This window comes from Orcinus orca, chromosome 9 (assembly GCF_937001465.1).
Source record: "Orcinus orca chromosome 9, mOrcOrc1.1, whole genome shotgun sequence".
NCBI lineage: Eukaryota > Metazoa > Chordata > Mammalia > Artiodactyla > Delphinidae > Orcinus > Orcinus orca.
In genome coordinates this window covers 14,243,988-14,259,312 of record NC_064567.1, presented here as the reverse complement: position 1 = coordinate 14,259,312, position 15,325 = coordinate 14,243,988, and the positions used below count along the sequence as shown (strand labels likewise).

The 15,325-nt window shown below is 37.6% G+C and overlaps 1 protein-coding gene across 7 annotated transcripts in view; it reads left to right on the top strand.

Moving 5' to 3' along the window:
• LUC7L2 (LUC7 like 2, pre-mRNA splicing factor) overlaps window positions 1-15,325 on the top strand; it is a 66,018-nt gene that overhangs the window by 9,743 nt on the left and 40,950 nt on the right. For 3 of the 7 annotated variants that reach the window (XM_004272147.3, XM_012533881.3, XM_049715096.1), the window contains exon 2: window positions 5,272-5,366. In XM_004272147.3, the coding sequence (XP_004272195.1) occupies window positions 5,272-5,366 (95 nt within the window). Of the gene's footprint in view, window positions 1-819; window positions 907-3,627; window positions 3,699-5,271; window positions 5,367-15,325 lie in introns of those variants that run through there. The other 4 variants (XM_033432358.2, XM_049715095.1, XM_033432357.2 and 1 more) reach the window with 3 other exon arrangements.

The window sequence follows — 15,325 nt, the reverse complement described above, 5'->3', positions numbered from 1 at the left end:
GTTTTTTCTTTTAAGGTTATTACAAAAGGGTTCTTATAGGTGAGCTTTAGGCTAAATTCTAAAGGAACAACAAAGGTAGGTGGGAGATGTTAGTGGATTTGGTGAGACTATTGGAGGAGTGTGTAAAAATGATCGAATTTGTTCTTTGCTATAATAGTTACAGTGAAGCAGTAGCTTTTATCTTGGTTCCACGTGAAGACATAGGGGTTTACTTGTCCATATGAAGACATGTGTTTTCTGTACAGGACAGGTCTCTTCCTGCTCTGTTACTAGACTAGAAATTGGTCTTTATATAGTTCCCACATTATTATGTGGAGTCCTAGCTTATGTTGTAGGTAATAAGAAGGTGGAACATTTGAAGATTTGAGGGCACAGGGAAATGAGAAGCTTTAGGCTTATTCACCTCTCTTTCTAGCTCTGGCTTTCCTTTCACTGAGAGGGCATGGAATTTATTTCAGAGGGAATGTGCCTGCCCTGTCCCAAGCCAACAGTGACACGTGGCCCCTAACAAGTATGCCTGTGGGGAGGGCTTTGGTTGTCACATTGGAGAATGTGGGAGAGCTTTTCCTCTTCTGGCCCCATTTATAAACTAGGATGCTTCCATTTGCTTTGTGTGCTGTTGAGTTTTCTCTTCTCTGTTTTCTCTAAGCTAAGCTCTTAGCTGATTCTGTACAAAAGAAATACTAGTTGTTTTTATAAATTGCTTGCCATTAATGCCTGATAAAATGCGGTAAAATAAGGATTCTGCATACCATTATATATGTCAAATATTACAAAGTTTAAGGTTCTTTTGAAATTACAATACTAAACTCAGTTCACTTTTGCTTAGCCTTCACAGTTGTTGATCACATAGCATGGTCATCCACTCACAGCTTAAAAAAATACAGGGAGCATCGGAGAGAATGGGTAAAGTAAAATTTTGATGTTTTTAAAATAGCACCTAAATCTATGAAAGTTGATTTGATTTATTGTTTGTATGGGTGGGAGAGGGTGGTTGGCGCTGGAAGGGAGGGGGTGGATATTGGGAAAATAGCATGCACCATGTAAAATGATGTCAGATACCATCTAGGCTAAGATTTTTAAGTGTTGCTACTACAGTTTAAGTCTGTTTCAGAAAGGGCAGGACCATAAAATGGCAGTGTTGGGATTTACAGTGGGTTTATCTTTCCCTCCCTACAGATTGAAGGAGATTTTGAGAATAGCAATATTTGAGTAGTTTGGACAGAAGCCTTCTTTTTAGAGTGGGCTGTCCATATTCCCTGAGTAAAACTGCCTCAGTAGCACCTCATGCTCTGTTAACGTGACTGAAAGACCTTGAGAGGAATAATATTTATGCTAGTTTTTATTGTATACCTATGACTCAGGTGTTCTCAAATATAGGTTATGATTCATGAAACTCATGAAGAGGTTGAACAACAGAGGTTAAGAGAGTTGTTACTCTGAAGGTAATTGCTTGGTAGAAAAAACATTAATAGAAATTTTGATGCTTCCATTCAGATGAAGAACACTTTTCCTTTCAAAGTTCTAAATCAAGTTTTTAATCTCAAATCTCATCATTATAGTTATGTACAAAGCCTAATTATTTAGTATTACGGAGGTCACAGAGAAGAGAACCTGCCATGTTTTTATGGAGAGGGCATTTTGTTGTTGTGAACTCAAATAACTTGTTCTAACCTCCGCCCCATTATTTTTAAACTTTTTTCTTTGTTTACACATTTAAAATCTGGGTGCAGAAAAAATTAAATCAGATTTTACCCTAAAAATATTATTCTTGCCCCAGCTTTGCTATTCCCCTACATGAAGCCATTTGCCAAAGCCAGATACGACTTACTTATTGTTTCCCAAACCTTCCTGCCTCTATAAGCTTTGTCAAAGGTATTACCGCCAGTTTGGAATGCTCTTCTTTCCCCTTTCCTTTGGTCTAAGTCCTGTCTTTCCTTCAAATAATGGCTTCTACTCATTGCATGAAGCCTTCTCTAAACTCTTCAGTCCTTGGTGGTCATTCTAGTCTTAGAATTCCTGAAGTACTACTATTTGGTAGTATTTCATCCATTACAAACATTCATCTGGCACTTGGATCATGCTTCCTTTTGTATTACTTGTTACTGCATTTAAATATCCTGTTTCTCTAGGAAAATGAGGGGCTCCTTGAGGGTAGAGAGCTTGTCTTAAATGCCTCTTTGTAATCCCATTGCCTAGCACAGAGGATATGTTCAGTATTGGGCTTGATTCTATTATTTGGATCCAATATTAGTGTAACAGAGCAATTGTTCTTTTAACTTAGGTTATTTTTATAATGAATATATACCCAGAAAACCCAAAGATAAAGTACATTGAATTAATAAAGTAATTCCTTGTATTATAAGGAGATTTGGTTCATATTTGTTCCTTATTAATTATAGTTTCCCTCTCCCCCCTCCTTTGTTTTTTAGTGGGTGCTGTTTTACCTAGTTTCTTTTGAAAAACATGGTTTGGGCCAGATAAATTGACAGTTTATATTACTAGTATTTTTATTTTAAAATTCTTTGTTGGTTTAGCCAGATTATACTTTCATGGCTTAAGCCCAAATAAAATACATTTATTAAATACTGTATGGTAATATAGTCAAATTATTTTAAAATGTTAACCTTAAAGTCTCTCAAGTAAAATTTAAAAAATATCAGTAAACATATTCAGTTGCTAGTACCTCTCAGGGTATTTCTGTATCTCAAATTATTAGGAATTTTATTATTTCATTGTTACAAAGATTTCTGTCCTGTACAGGCTGATATTTGATAGCTGTATTTATTGTGTTTGCTGCAGTTATCAAATGTTTATAGAGCAACCATTCGTATGTAGTGAGGAGTTATTTAAAAATACTTTTTGGCATTTATAGAAACTGACACTTAAAGGTCCTCAGGGATGATTTTGCTTAATTCATATTTGGAATTGTTCTCATTTTATCTGATAGCAGTGTCTTCAAGGCACATATGTCTTAATATTAGATTTATGTCGTGATTTCAGAGGAAATGTTTGACTAGTAAAACTTCAGAGAATCTTGATTTTAGTCGAAGGCCTGGCTTGTCATATTCTTGAGCCATTAGTTTGACAAAGCACTGAAACAATACTGCTGTTGCATTACTGAAAAACTTAGAAACTTGTAGCAGGGAGACTTCTAGATACGTAAATTTTTTTTTCTTCAAAAATTTGTATTATCTTTAAATTTCTTAGCATAATTTGGGTACATGCGAGAAAGCAAAAAGCCTCTAATAAAGCATTGCCATTCTGGTGTGAGCTCATCAGAGTACCATTCTGACATGAGCTTAAGGCCCTCACCAAAGTCTTGATGAAATATACTTTATAAAAAAACATTTTTCAAAACCCCAGTTTGCCCAAGGACCACTTTACAGAGCTCCAGCCTTGGACTTTTACCTGTGATCAGTCATATTCTTCTCTAGGGTTACACTTGTTAAGTCAATATTTTAGAACAAAACAAAACAAAACAAAAAACTCTGATTTTGTTCACTTTTGTTTTCATATACAAGAATCTTTACAGTCAACATGTACTTCTAGATGCTATATTGAAATTGCTGGCAGAGTCTATTCTATACAGACTGAACAATCTGGCCCCTTGTTTTATTTGTAAAGGTTCAATGTATCTATGCCTGCCTACTTCAGTCTGCAAGGGAGTGTCAGAAAGGCCCCGCATTCGCCGAGCCGTGAGTTATCACTAACTTTTCAGATGTGTTAATGAATGTGGAACAAAAGCAGTTGTGTTTAAAAGGAAAAAAGGACCATCAAAATAACCTTTATTATAGTAGCAGGCGTGAACACTAAATTAATTATTCCAAATTGTGGTGTCAAAAATAACCTACTTTAACTAGAGACTAGCCTCTAGAAAACCTATTGTTGAACTGCTCTGAAGCTATCATTTTAGCTATAAATTACTATTCTTAAAATTTTATAAACCTGGTTGTAAATGAATATGTTCTTTAAGTCTTTTTAACCAAATTAAAACAATTTGAACAAAATCTTACCCCGCCTAAAAATGATAGTATTTAGTTGACTTTGAGTTAAGCTCTTCCAAATAAGACCATGTGAAAGGGGTAAAGTTTTAACCTTTTTTGTTATTCACATGTGAAAAACAAATTAATTTAGATAATTGAATCACTTCCTAGATGAAAGTTTTTAGTTCAGTGGTGTTTAAAGTCTATTTTGGTACCAACAGTTCTCGCTTCAGTAATTCACCAGTAGGTTTTCATTCATCAATGACGATATCAGTTTAAGGCTAAAAATAAAACACGTTCATTTCCTAGGGCTTATCATTTTACTTAGAGGAAATGTCCTTAAGAGTCCCCCCACCCCCCAAAGAGATTCTAAGCAAAAAAAATGTAACTAACATCTATATTTTGTTAATATAGTTACCTTTCTTTTTCTTAGATTCTTTAAAGTTTTGAGTAGATAGGCATATTTGATTAGGTTGGGTGCTTCTGTTGCTTAGGAGGTGTATTATGTTAAATGAAGACAGAATGAATTTAAATGTACCCGGTTTGGCCATATATAGCACAGACTACATAAAACTTGGAGGTGTGGGACCTTTGGAGGCATTAAAGTTAACATTTCATTTAGGCAGTATGCCTTTGTTTGACTGGTGTGTAAGTCCTTCTTCCAGGTTTGTACGCTCTTAAACACGTTATTCTACCCTCTCTAACTCCTCCCAGCAGCAAAAGGGAGACACTTCAGCTGGAACAAAATAGTGGAAGAAATGGCGTCTGGGGTTCAGTGGGGATTCGCAGTGTGTATGCAATGTTTGCAAGATTACTTTTTATGTTTTTCAATTAATATAAATAATTAAAATATAAATCAGTGCTTAGTGTCAAGTAGGGAACATTGTATACCAGTAGAAATTCTCCTAGTGGGTCTGCTGCAAGTCACTTAACCTCTTGGGGCCTCAGTTTCCTCATCTGCAGTATGAAGGAGTTGGACTCGATAATCTTTAAGGTCCATTCCTGCTCTACATGCTATGCTTTTCTGAAGTACTCTGTTTAACAGAATGCATTGCTTTCCCACTTTGACTATTTGAATTACATGTGCAGTACACATACTGCAACTGCATGTTGTCTAAAATAGTTTTTCTGTAGGATATTATATAAAAACTAACCCTTCTTGAGCTGATTTATAAATGTGTGTGTGTATAGCCACACATAAAAAGCTAGTGATGGTAGGGCTCTCAGAAAATAAATATTTTCCAGTTGTCTAACCTTGAATGTTATTAACTTTCCTCTATTACAGGAGATACTACTCGTCAACGAATCAAATTCAGTGATGACAGAGTATGCAAGAGTCACCTTCTGAATTGTTGCCCCCATGATGTCCTGTCTGGAACTGTACGTGTTTATTAAATCTTTTGTTTTGTTATTGGTATACTACGAAAACAAACTATTTGATAAAGTCTTAATTTCGTGTCACATTATTATTCAGTGATTTTTTTTTTTAAACACTTGTTAGCGCAGCAATTTGCATCCCTTATATTCAGGTTGATAATTTAGATCTGCAATAATTGAATTCCTCACAAAAATGATTGCTGAGTTTTACTTTATAATTTTTTCCATTCTTCAGAGCAAGCTTTTAAAAAGCATTTCTTATTTGAAACATAGAGGCAGTTATTATACAGCAGTTGCACTTTTAGTTTAGAAATAATATAGATGATTTTTTTGTTGTTGTTGGTACGCGGGCCTCTCGCTGTTGTGGCCTCTGCCGTTGCGGAGCACAGATTCCAGACGCGCAGGCTCAGCGGCCATGGGTCACGGGCCCAGCCGCTCCACGGCATGTAGGATCTTCCCAGAACGGGGCACGAACCCGTGTCCCTTGCATCGGCAGGCGGACTCTCAACCACTGCGCCACCAGGGAAGCCCTGTAAATGATTTTTTAAATTGTTTACTTCACTGTTGAGCAGAGTAGACTTTCATCCAAAACAGTATACATTTTTATTAAGATTTGTGCACATTTGAATGTGGAAATCATTGTGGGGAAAATATACTGGTAAATACTTAAATTTACACAATTTGTGAGTATTGTTGTCGGTTAAAATTCACGTATATTGCTTACTCCTAATGATGTAAAGCTCACTTAATTTAAGTTCTATATCTAGTGATGTTGGTTAATCTTAGAGCATCATTTTAATTTGGTAGATAAATCACATGATGATGGACCTATTTAAATGGGACAGAGGATTTGATTCCCTGGCTTTTGGATTTGATTGAAATGATAACTCACTTTCAAGAGCTTCCATTCACAAGGATAGCAGAGGAGGGCTGGTAGGGCCTAAACATTTAGCTGACTTTGTTATTTGTCTGAAATGAAGAAAAGATTTCAAACTTCCATTTGCAGAAGCAATGAGTTCCCTTAATTAAAGTTGTCTAAATTAGTGGTTTCTTCTTCTTTTTTTTTTTTTTTGGCCGTGCCACGTGGCATGTGGGATCTTAGTTCCCTAACCAGGCATGGAACCCATGCACCCTGAAGTGGAAGCTCAGAGTCTTAAAGAGTGGTTTCTTCCTGATAGGAGGAGTTAAATACCCCAAATACATAAGTATCAAGGCATTTTTGATCAAAAACACCACTTTTTCCAATAGTAAAGACCGTCGAAACTATATTATGTTAAAAGGAATAGAAGAGCTAACATTTAAAAAATATGTAATACTTAAATTTTTTTAAGTATAATATTGAAAGGGAAGACATCCAGTTTCTGAGCACTTGAATTAGGACTGTGACAGATAATTAACCCTCATATCTGCTCTTTAGAATTTCCATAATTAAAGTATTTTCTACTCTGCTATAATACAGTTGAAATCTATAATATTAGTAATTATCTGTAGTATTATTTGATTCTTCACATTTATTATTAAATTTAACATTTAATGATATTTAAGGCTAAATTGTCACTTCAAATGAATTTTGAGGATAAGATTAATTGATAAAATGGCAGAATTTAAATTTTTAGTACTTTAAAACCAGCCATAGCAAGACTTTGACATATTATTATATTCTTCAGGTATGGCATTAATAATAATGAAAAAAATCTGACATCACAATTGTACTTTTACATTTTATAATGTATACAGTGCAGTCACATTCATTTATTTTTCAAAATAATTCTGTTGGGTGTATGTTCCATAGTTAGCCTTAATGACAGTAAAGTGATTTATTCAAAATTATTTAGTTGTATTGATTTAAGGTAAAACTGGAACCAAACCCAAATTTTCTGAGCTGTAGTTTTATTCAACATGTTTTCTACTCTGTAGGTAATACTTAATCCTTCATCAAGTTAAATAAAAAGGATTAGTGTTGGTCTTGGACTTTCTTTCTTATAAAATTCTTGCTGGATTTGTAAGAAGCACATTTTTTCAAATTTTAATATCTCTGAAATATGCATCTTAAAATTGATGATAGAAAAACACTATTTTAATTTGTAACATTTTTCTTATAGTACAGAATTTAATGATGAGGCTTAAAATTGATGGTGTCTTGGATCACATGAAAAACAGTTAAGGAAAGCCCTTGGAAAGGCACTTGCCAGGGAAACACTGTATGAGAAATATCTCCTTTTTGTCATCTTAATAGGCAAGAGATTGTCATATGTAAGGTTGGGGTTAAGTGGTTGTGAACCTCTTAAGCAGAGTTTTAAGGGCTGGCTCTAGGACTTTGTAAGAGTCCAAGGTTGTCACAGTGTGATGTCCTTGAGAACTTGAAATCATCCACAGAGTGACTTTCTCATGATTCTTATTACTAAAAAGGGCTATTTATAACAGTTTATCCTATGTACAAATGGTTTGTAATTACAGAGCTCAGACTTCTTTAGCATCCAGTCTCTGTAGAACACACGCTGTTTTGGCACGGAATCTAATAGTTCACACTTCCGTGTGTTGAAGATGCTTGTTTATTTATTTATTTTTGACGTTAGATCAAGGATGAAAAGAACTAAATTGTAACTTTTTATAATGCTTTTTCTTTGTTATGTAACTGAAGGTTGCCCTTTAGTTTTCCAGACCTTGTTCCTCAGATCTGTCACTTCCAGCAGAATATGACTCATCAATATTCTGGATTATTTAGCAGAATAATACACAGAAATATATTCTTTGGCTTATTATTATTATAAAAAGGTTGAACTTTATACTGAGCACTTGGAGATGAAGAGTACCGTTTCTAAAAATATACTCATAACTGACAGTATGGAATATTTTTGGAATTCAGCTTTTTTTAAAATATATTTATCTTTATTTATTTATGTTTGGCTGCGTTGGGTCTTCATTGCTGCTTGCAGGCTTTCTCTAGTTGCGGTGAGTGGGGGCTACTCTTCATTGTGGTGTGCAGGCTTCTCATTGCAGTGGCTTCTCTTGTTGCAGAGCATGGGCTTTAGGCGTGCAGGCTTCAGTAGTTGTGGCTCACAGGCTCAGCAGTTGTGGCGCACGGGCTTAGTTGCTCTGCGTCATGTGGGATCTTCCCGGACCAGAGATAGAACCCTTGTCCCCTGAATTGGCAGGCGGATTCCCAACCACTGTGCCACTAGGGAAGTTCCTGGAATTCAGCTTGATGAAAATGCTCCTGTAACATTTTACCATTCTTTAGTCTGGTACTCTGGTATAACTAACTTTTTTTTTTTAATTTTATATTGGAGTATAGTTGATTTACAATGTGTTAGTTTCAGGTATACAGCAAAATGATTCAGTTATATGTATATCCATTCTTTTTCAGATTCTTTTCCCATGTAGGTTATTCTGCTATAACTGACTCTTAAGCTAACAAATTAATTAGAGGAGGTAAAATGTAGAACAGAGAATCAAAATAATTGTGTGTATATGTATCTTTAGATTATGGTTTTTATAAGAAGCATGAATATTTCTATAATTAGGAAGTTTTTATATTTCAAAGGCATGGATTATTTTCCTGTTCATCCAGAATTTTTTGTTTTAGTCTCACTCTTCTCCTCCTTTGGAACAATTAGTTTTCTCCCTCTTCTATTTACCATGCAGAAAGTAGACAGCATCCCCTTTCAGATTTAGGCAAAACAAAAAACCTAAGTACAGTTGTCCCCCTCCCCCCAAAAAAAATGAACCACATTATTTCTGGCACATATATTCCCTAAGGAAAGATAAGTATATTGAAGTGCTTAAAAAAAAATCTTTCCATTTAGTTCCTAGTGATCTAGGAAAAGGATATATGATAGTAATAATTTACAGAAGGCATTAAATCTAAAGCAGAAACTTGAGATTAAGATCTGCAGAGATGGAAATATATACTCTCATAATGCATCTATCCTAAATTCAGAAGTGGCCACTACTAATTCTTATAGCCTTCATCATAGTATAATTTTAGTGTTGACAGGCCATCATGTTTTCTAGTGTAAGGCCATCATTTTTTTTTTAACATCTTTATTGGAGTATAATTGGTTTACAATGGTGTGTTAGTTTCTGCTTTATAACAAAGTGAATCCGCTATACATATACATACATCCCCATATCTCCTCCCTCTTACGTCTCCCTCCCACCCTCCCTGTCCCATCCCTCTAGGTGGCCACAAAGCACTGAGCCGATCTCCCTGTGCTATGCAGCTGCTTCCCGCTAGCTATATGTTTTACATTTGGTAGTATATTTAAGTCCATGCCACTCTCTCACTTCGTCCCAGCTTACCCTTCCCCCTCCCTGTGTCCTCAAGTCCATTCTCTATGTCTGCGTCTTTTTTGTTTTTGTTTTTGTTTTTTGCGGTACGCGGGCCTCTCACTGTTGTGGCCTCTCCCGTTGCGGAGCACAGGCTCTGGACGCACAGGCTCAGCGGCCATGGCTCATGGGACCAGCCGCTTTGCGGCATGTGGGATCTTCCTGGACCCGGGTACGAACCTGTGTCCCCTGCATTGGCAGGCGGACTCTCAACCACTGCGCCACCAGGGAAGCCCTGGCCATCATTTTATATAGATAGAAAAATTAAGGTTCAGAGAAATTGTCTTTGTCAGATGTCTCACAAAGAATCACAGTATATTATACCACACAGGAATCTTAGGGTTATTTTAATCTGAATACTTTTTAAAATGTTTTTTGTTGTGTTGTTAGTTTTTTTAGATAACACAGTTACCTAAGACAGTGACTTTAAGATGTTTCTGAAATGTCCTTAGAGGTACCTCATTCATTGAGGACCTGGGGACAGGCTAGTCCTTCCTATTTTGACGGGAATTTTTACACATTTTAAATACAGGGATTTTTCCATGACATTTTGTTTTTATAAAGAGAGTCTGCAGCTCTGAAATAGAATTTAAGAAAAGCTGATATTGTGAAATACTTAGGGACAGGAATATAGTAAAATTTTATCTGCCTTTTGAAGTGATTGGATGGGAGTATTTATTGGTTGTCAAAAATCCTGAGTTGATTTTACGGTGTCCCCAGTAGGTTCTGGGTTTTATCCAAAATGAAGTTTATTAATTGAAACTCCTTTATTGCTTCTGTAACGCTTTCTTTTAAGGCCTGGTTATAATCAATTCCTTGGATACCTACAAACCTGAACTTTAAAACTGCTGAAGTCTCTTTGATAGTACAAATTTAAAGGAGCCATGAAAGTTTAGAGAAGCAGAATAAGTGATAAGAACTAAACCTACACAGAATTTTCTCAGCCACTCAGTAGAACGTAAGTTTCATAGTAAGGGCAAGGACGTTTTGTTCACTCCTATATCCCCAGCATCTAGAACGGTGTCGCTCCATTGTGTTAAATGAATAATCAATCACCCAGAAGTAGAAAGTGAAATAAATGTTCCAAAAGCTAACTTTGAGTTTCAAAAATTAATGACTGTGGAAAAAGTATTACCTTCTAACAGATAAGGAGCTGGAGGGTATTCTTTTTTTTTTTTTTTTTTTTTTTTTGCGGTACGTGGGCCTCTAACTGTTGTGGCCTCTCCCGTTGCGGAGCACAGGCTCCGGACGCGCAGGCTCAGCGGCTGTGGCTCACGCGCCCAGCCGCTCCGCGGCATGTGGGATCCTCCGGACCGGGACACGAACCCGCGTCCCCAGCATCGGCAGGCAGACTCTCAACCACTGCGCCACCAGGGAAGCCCTGTAGAGTATCTTGATATTGAGTTGCGTATCAAAACATGACAGCAGTGGTTTCACATGCAGATGTGAGAAAATTAGTCTATAGACAGTTTAAACTCATAACCTCTTCTCCGGAAAGGGTTTGTTTTGGGATACTTAGGCGTTTTTAAACAAATGTTTTTAACATTAGCCCAGGTGGTCTAGTGGTTAGGATTCGGCACGTTGACTGCTGTGGCCCAGGTTTAATTTAATCCCTGTTCAGGGAACTGAGATCCCAGAAGCCGCCATGGCATGGCCGAAATTAAAAAAAAAAGAAAGAAAACAAAACATTGGCCCAGATGACTGGCTTGAATTTTTTTGTTTTTAAATTTCTATGACCGTCAATTTCTAGAGCTTCCAAATTTGCAAAACTGCCAGATAGCCCAGGTTTTTACCAGATCTGGATTTTGAAGTGTCCTTATATTAATCAGATTTTCTGCTTATATTTTATTCTCGGTTTCTTACAAAAATACGCATTCCTTTAACAAGCAGTAAACCAAAAATACATTTGGTGCTTAGGAAATCAGAGGCGTATTAAGGGCTTCCCAGTGAATAATTAGAGCTTTACTGTTAAACTTTAAAAACCCAGTCCAGTATATAATTTGGAGTATTGTTGGCAAATTGGCACATGAATACCCTGAGCTGTTCAACTTGGGGTACTTCTGTCCTTGGGAAATAACCTTTTTCTGTTATTGAGAATAATCTTGCAGTCATTAATTTCATATTCTTAAAATAAGTTAATATACTTCAGGCTTATGGAAGTGATTTTTTTAAGGGGACCCAGAGACCATGTGTTCTAGAATCGTGTTCTAGTTTAGTCTGTCTCTAATTGAGGTTGGTCAGCATGTTTGTCCGTGACTTGGATTAATGGTTAAATACAAATATACATACATGTAAATAAGATGAACTATTGTGCTGATGTCCAGTCTTTGTAGATCAAATACAAGTTAATTTTACTCTAATTTTTATTCTGTAATATTGAATCAGTTTGAGGAATCTTTTTTTTTTTTTTTTTTTTGCGGTACGCGGGCCTCTCACTGTTGTGGCCTCTCCTGTTGCGGAGCACAGGCTCCGGACGCGCAGGCTCAGCGGCCATGGCTCACGGGCCCAGCTGCTCCGCGGCATGTGGGATCTTCCCGGACCGGGGCACGAACCCGTGTCCCCTGCATCGGCAGGTGGACTCTCAACCACTGCGCCACTAGGGAAGCCTGAGGAGTCTTTTTAAACTTCATTAATAGAAAATTTCAACTATAAGTAAAAGTAGAGTTGTTGTATAATGAACTTCATGTACCTGTATGCCAGCTTCAGTAAATATTTTACACACAGCTACCTTATTTCATTTATAATTACGTATGTCCTCTGTCCTGCTGTTTGTTTTGGCTTTGTTTTTGTTTTTTATTTGTTTTGTTTTGGCTGCATTGGGTCTTTGTTGCTGCACACGGGCTTTCTCTAGTTGTGGCGAGCGGGGGCTACTCTTTGTTGCGGTGTGCGGGCTTTTCATTGCAGTGGCTTCTGTTGTTGCAGAGCACAGGCTCTAGGCACGCAGGCTTCAGTAGTTGTGGCTTGCGGGCTCTAGAGCACAGGCTCAGTAGTTGTGGCACACGGGCTTAGTTGCACCACGGCATGTGGGATCTTCCCGGACCAGGGCTTGCAGCCGTCTCCCCTGCATTGGCAGGTGGATTCTTTTTTTTTTTTTTCGGTATGTGGGCCTCTCACTGCTGTGGCCTCTCCCGTCTCGGAGCACAGCCTCTGGACGCGCAGGCTCAGCGGCCATGGCTCATGGGCCCAGCTGCTCCGCGGCACGTGGGATCCTCCTGGACTGGGGCACGAACCCGCGTCCCCCGCATCGGCAGGCGGACTCTCAACCACTGCGCCACCAGGGAAGCCCGGCAGGTGGATTCTTAACCACTGTGCCACCAGGGAAACCCCCTGTTGTTTTTTGAAGTGGATCTTAAATCTTGGACCTGTCATTTAGGATGACTCTTGAAACATTACAGAGTAGCGAAGACCAATAATTTCCAAGCAAAGCAGAGTGAGGTCTGGAAGTCATTGTTCAAGCAGTTTGTTTTTCATAGCCTGATACTTTGTCAGCATGTTTCACTGTCACATTTATTTCTCTCTCTTTTTTTTGGCCACGCCATGGCAGCTTGTGGGTTCCCCAACCAGGGATTGAACCTGGGCCCTCGACAGTGAGAGTGCAGAGTCCTAATCACTGGACCGACAGGGAATTCCCACACATTTGTTTTTCTGTACAATGATTCTCAATAAATGCTTATTACCTAAGAACCAGGAATCATCACTTAGTAGTCCCTGAACTCTCCAGATCTTTTTTGGAGATAGGCACAGTTTTATAAACTGCATTTTATGGAGATAGGCACAGTTTTATAAACTGCATTTTAACAAATCTGAAGAAACTAGTGTGTTCTCTGAGGCTGTTCATTGAGAAAGGTGGGATAGAGTTATAAATGCATCATTTGGAAGATGTAGACAATGAACACAGAGCAAACATATGGTAAGAACCAAAAACTTGAAACATATTTTTATTATACAGATGATTAACCACAAACATCAAGCAAAGTCATGGACTGTCTTATCACTGGAAGTATTTTTTTAAATGTGATGCATTCTGTCTTGATGTGCAGGTGGCAAGATCAAATGACTTAGTATAATCCTTTCTGTTGGGTTGGCCAAAAAGTTTGTTTGGGTTTTTCTTTAAGATTGATAGGGTTTTCCAGTAAGATCTTACGGAAAAACCTGAACGAACTTTTTGGCCAATCCAATAATTTGATGATAGTTACTCACGAAGGGATCTTTTTAAAGCATTTGGTGTTTACCTATATTGAATAAAACATCTTGAATATATATTACCCCATAGACGTTTTTGGTCTACAGGGTCAAAAAATATAAGCATATATGTTGATGTATTGGATAATGTAATTTGTAAAATATCCAAATTCAGGTAGGTTTTTATGTGTCCCCCCTTTTTGGTATTTATTATAACAGTGTTTGCAGTAATGAAATTTAGGTAATAATGGAATTAAGCAGAGAAAGAAATAGAAAAGGGCAAGCAAGAGGTATCAGATTAATGAGGGCTAAATGGAAAAAGTAAAGAGAATTCACAGTAAAAGTTAAAAAAATTCCCCTTCAAGAAGTGATTTATTTTTTTATCTCTCTGAGAGTGTTGCTAATTGCTGAGATCAGCATTCATTCATTTATTCACTTAAATACTTATTGAGGACCTACTATGTGCCATGTGCAATGCTGGGGATACAGAAGTGGACAGGGGTTTCTGTTTTAGTGATGGGGGCTTACATTCTAATGTTCTTTCACAACCAAGTGTGAAAAGAAATAATGTGATTTCAGGTGTGATGTTAAGTGCTGTGACAAAAATGTGTGGTTAAGTCTGAGACAGTGGGCAAGGGGCTACACTGACAGTGAGTGGAGAAAACTTTTTTTGATGAAATGACATTTGAAGAGATCTAAATGTGAAGAAAAGAAGCCAGTCATTCCTGAGTGGAAATGAATTTATCATATGTTGCCTCCACACAGAAACTTTTGGTGGTTCCCTATTATTTATATGGTCAAAACCTAAAATCTTTAGTAGGTCTCTCTCTCCCTTGAATGAATAAATCAGTTTGGTCCTCTGTTTTGACCAGACTGATTTATTTATTTATCTATTTATTTTGCGTTACGCGGGCCTCTCACTGCTGTGGCCTCTCCCGTTGTGGAGCACAGGCTCCGGACGCAGAGGCTCAGCGGCCATGGCTCATGGGCCCAGCCGCCCCATGGCATGTGGGATCTTCCTGGACGGGGAACAAACCTGCGTCCCCTGCATCGGCAGGCGGACTCTCAACCACTGCGCCACCAGGGAAGCCCCAGACTGATTTATTCACTGTTGTCTCAGTACTCTCCTTGCCCAGCATGCTCATTTTTGCCTATCTCCATTTCTCTGCCTGGAATAACCTTTCTGTACAAACTTAAATCCTGCCTGGCTTACTACACACAATTCCTCTAAACCCCTGTGTAGCACCTGCCCTCCATACTACCGAGTGTGCACTTGTTTTCTCTTATTTATATAAGTTCTTCCTCTCCTCAATTAGAATAGTCTTTGTGGGGCAAGGCCATTTGTTTTAATTTTAACTAGCTATCTTTGCATATCTAGGATTAGAAATGGATAAGAAGGTATTTCCTACTATATTCTTCAAAAAAACATACATTAAGAAAAGGTAGAAGAA